This window comes from Camellia sinensis, chromosome 1 (genome assembly GCF_055761805.1).
Source record: "Camellia sinensis isolate YWXY chromosome 1, ASM5576180v1, whole genome shotgun sequence".
Classification (NCBI taxonomy): Eukaryota; Viridiplantae; Streptophyta; class Magnoliopsida; order Ericales; family Theaceae; genus Camellia; species Camellia sinensis.
In genome coordinates, this window is record NC_138961.1 from 172,997,116 (window position 1) to 173,001,496 (window position 4,381).

Here is a 4,381-nt window from a genome sequence, read left to right on the forward strand (position 1 = left end):
TTGACATGAAAAATAGTAGCTTATTGAAAATAAATTTAGGTAAGATTCTTATAATGGAAGCAATATACACAAAGTTAGATTTCTATAATCAAAATACTTCATATTCTAATTCCTATTCTAATTTCCATATTCAAACAGAATATTTTGATTTCTATATTCAACACTCCTCCTCAAGCTAATGCGAAAATATTCAACAAACGCAACTTGTCAATGGAAGATTGGAGCAAAGTTGGTCTTACAGATTTTGTGAACATATCTACCAATTACTGAGAAGAAACGACAAAGGATGGACGCATAATGTCAGTCCAAACTTTTTCTCGAATGAAATGTATACCAACCTCGATATGCTTAGTATGTTCATGAAGTATAGAATCAGAGGATAACATAATGACAGATTTGTTATTACAAAATAAAGAGGAAGGAACAGTCTCCTCAAAACCCAACCTTGCTAGAATAGAGCGAATCCAAAGAATCTCACATGTCCCATGTGTCATAGCCCGATACTCAGCCTCTACAGAAAACCTAGAAACCACCGCTTGCTTCTTACTTTTCCATGAGATAAGATGATCATCATAGAAAGTACAGAAGCCATAAGTGGAATGCCGATTAGTCCTAGATCCTGTATAGTCTGCATTGGTGAAACAGGAGAGCCAAGATTGGAGACCAGCGGTAAAGAACAATCCCAAGCCAAGAGAAGATTTTAAATACCTCAAAATATGAAGAATTGCATCAAGGTGCTCTTTACAAGGTGCATGCATGAACTGACTCACAACACTAATTGCAAATGTCAAATCAAGTCTAGTGTTGGTCAAATAAATGAGGCGTCCAACAAGATGCTGATATATGCCTGGATCATCTAGCAACTCACCAGACTCTTATGTGAGTTTGACATTAGGACCCATAGGAGTAGAAGTAGATTTACACCCTAACATACCAGTATCCTGAAGCAAGTCAATGGTGTACTTTCTTTGACAGAAGGAGATCCCCTCCCTTGAACAAGCCACCTCATTTCCGAAAAAATATTTGAGACATTCTAGATCCTTAATATTAAAAGTTTAGCCCAAGTCCTTCTTTACTTGACCAATGCTGACAGAGTCATCACCTGTGAAAATAATATCATCTACATAAAATAACAAGACTATACACTGACTTGTAGAATTCCAGTGAATGAAACAAGTGTGATCGGAGTGGCACTGAACAAAGTTCATAAATATAATAATAGAACTGAAGCGACCAAACCATGCTCGTGAAGATTGTTTCAGATCATACAAGGATTGCGTAACCGACATACTTTTCCCGAATACTCCCCCTTAACCTGAAAATCGGGTCGATGAGCCATATAAATTGTCTTAAGAAGATCTTCATGAAGAAATGCATTCTTGACATCAAGCGGATGAAGATGCCAAGAATGAGATGTTGCAAGGGAGATAAGGAGACTTACGAAAGTATGCTTGGTGACATGGGCAAAAATGGCACTAAAATCCTTGCCAGGAATTTGTGTAAAACCTTTGGCTACCTACCGGGCTTCGTAATAGTCAATTGAGCCATCAGTAAGGTATTTTATATTGAACACCCATTTGCAACCAACTGTGCTTTTCTTATGAGGTAAAGGTACCCTTCTGGACCACAACATACACTAGCCGGACAAACGGCACACCAGTCACAGGCCTAACCAAGCTCTGATACCAAATTGAAAAGCTCAGGAGAGGAAAACTGAAACCTTATAACTAACATAGATGGGACAATTCCAAGCGATGTGGAATACATTCCAACAAATTAAAAGCCCACCTCACACTTCTCCTTAAAACCCAGGTATTAAGGAGAGGAAAACTAGAGCTTTACAAACAGTAAACATGGAGTAACTCTAGACGATGTGGGACACATTCCAACACACCCACCTAGACCATAACATACAGTAGTCGGACAAACGTTACACTAATCATAGGGCCAACCAAGCTCTGATACCAAATTGAAAAATCCAACTCACATTTTTTCTTAAAACCCAAGTATTAAGGAGAGAGAAACTGGAGTGTTATAATTAACACAAATGGGGCATTTCCAGGCAATATAGGACACATTCTCGAGTTTCCCTCTCCTTAGCACTTGGGTTTTAAAGAAAAGTGTGGGCTGAACTTTTCAATTTGGTATTCGAGCTTGGTTGAGCCTGTGATTGGTGTGCCGTGTCCAGCTACTGTATGTTATGGTCTAGGAGGGTGTGTTGGAATGTGTCCCACATTGCCTAGAGTTTAGGAATGGCAACGGGGCGGGGCGGGGCCGGGGATCGCACTCCCCGTCCCCGATCCCCGATGGTAGAAATCCCCCCGGCCCCGGCCCCGATCCCCGACGGGGAACCTCTCACCGTCCCCACCCCCGCCCCCTAACGGGGATCGGGTTTCCCCGACCCCGAACATTCCCCGACCTTAAAAAAAAAAAAAATGTTCAGCCACACAAAACAACAGTAACAGTTTGGTATTTCTGAAGATCAATTCAAAACAAACAAATAAATAAATAAATAAATAAACAAAAGATCAATTCAAAAACCTATTTCAGAAATTGAGGTTTTCTAGTTGAATTCAAGCTCAAATATTTTAAAAATTAGACAACATCAGTGACTTTATTATCATCAACATCATCATTGTCACCAACAAAAAATAATTAAAAAAAAAAAATCAAACAGATGTCCATTTTTGTGCTAGATCGTACCAGATCTGGGGGTTTTGAACTAGATCTGAGGAAGATGGGTGACTGTGATGAACGGCGATGGGGAGGGGGGAGGAGGACAGCGGCGATGGGGGGAGGGACGATGGCGATGGGGGGAGAGGACAACAGCTGTGTGGAGGAGAGCCAACGGACAGCAGCGATGGGGAAGAGGCCGACGATCGGCGGTGATGGGAGGAGGGAGATCGGCGATGGGGAGGGGGGAGGAGGACAGCAGCTGTGTGGAGGAGAGCCAACGGACAGCAGCGATGGGGAAGAGGCCGACGATCGGCGGTGATGGGAGGAGGGAGATCGGCGATGGAGGGACGACGGTGACGCCGTGAGAGCAGCTGCGTAGAGAGAGAGAGAGAGAGGGGGAGAGACACAGCTGAGACCATGAGAGACAAACGAAATGCATCTTTTGAAATGCATGTGAGTGACTCAGAGTGAGGCAGAGTCAAACATTGCATATATCTATGAGGAGGAATATTCGGAGAATATCCGGGGAGTTAAGCGGGGATATTTCGGGGACGGGGCCGGGCCGGGGCCGGGGTTGGGATACATATCCCCGTCCCCGGCCCGAAAACAGTCGGGGATTTTATTTTTAATACCATCCCCGGCCCTATGGGGATAATTTTCGGGGAAAAACCGTTATAATCGGGGTCGGGGGATCGGGTCCCCGTCGGGCCGGGTTGAAATTGCCATCCCTACTAGAGTTGCCCTATTTGTGCTGATTATAATGCTCTAATTTTTCTCTCCTTAATACTTGGGTTTTAAGGAGAAGTGTGGGTTAAGCTTTTCAAGGCAGTCGGTGTTGATGGATAGTTGAAAGAGAGACGGTTAAAGAGACTCTGTACCAAAAAGAATGGAAGAATTATTTGACTTATCAATCAATGAGGTAGATGCCATGTATATATAATATATTCATGATACAATTTTCGAAACAATATACATAAGGTAAGACTTCTATAATCAAAATAATTCCTATTCCAATTTTCATATTCAAATAAAATATTTTGATTTCTACATTCAACAAGCATAAGCATAACATGCCATTAATAAATATGCTCAAAAGCAACGTGATTTCTTAGGCCCTGTTTGGTAACCGTTTCGTTTTCAGTTTTCAGTTTATATTTATAAAAATTTTAAAAACTGTCATAAAACTTGTTTGATAATTTTTTTGGTTTATAAAAATGGTTGTTTCAGTTTATAAATTTGAGAAAAAAACGTAAACTTAAAAAATGAATTTACGTTTTCAGTTTTCAATTTTTTTTTCAATTAATTTTTTTTTTCAAATAATTTATTTTCAATTAATTTTTTTTTTCAATTTTTTTTTCAAATATTTTTTTCCCAATTAATTTTTTTGCAATTATTTTTTCAATTAATTTTTATTTCAAATATTTTTTTTCCAATTAAATTTTTTTCAATTATAATGTGTGTGATTCCATTGTCATAAATAATAAAAATAAATATAAATATTTTAGACCTGAACAAATATATTTTTTAATTTATGTTTTTAAATATTTTGTTTAAACCAAACACGTTTATAATTTATGTTTTTCTAAAAATAAATAAAAACCAGTTTATAAGATTTTTGTAAACATAAACCAAAAATGTAAATGTTACCAAACACTAAGGTGCCGTTTGGTAACACTTACATTTTCAGTTTTCTATTTATATTTAC

At 38.9% G+C, this 4,381-nt stretch overlaps 1 protein-coding gene across 1 annotated transcript; it reads right to left on the bottom strand.

The window, feature by feature from the left end:
• Positions 1 to 263: 263 nt before the first annotated feature.
• On the bottom strand, positions 264 to 1,009 carry LOC145820800 (secreted RxLR effector protein 161-like). The gene is made up of 2 exons (XM_082917352.1): positions 935 to 1,009; positions 264 to 836 (listed from the first exon to the last, which is right to left on the bottom strand). Exons 1-2 carry the CDS (start codon positions 1,007 to 1,009, stop codon positions 264 to 266), a joined length of 648 nt encoding a protein of 215 aa, XP_082773478.1.
• Positions 1,010 to 4,381: the final 3,372 nt, after the last annotated feature.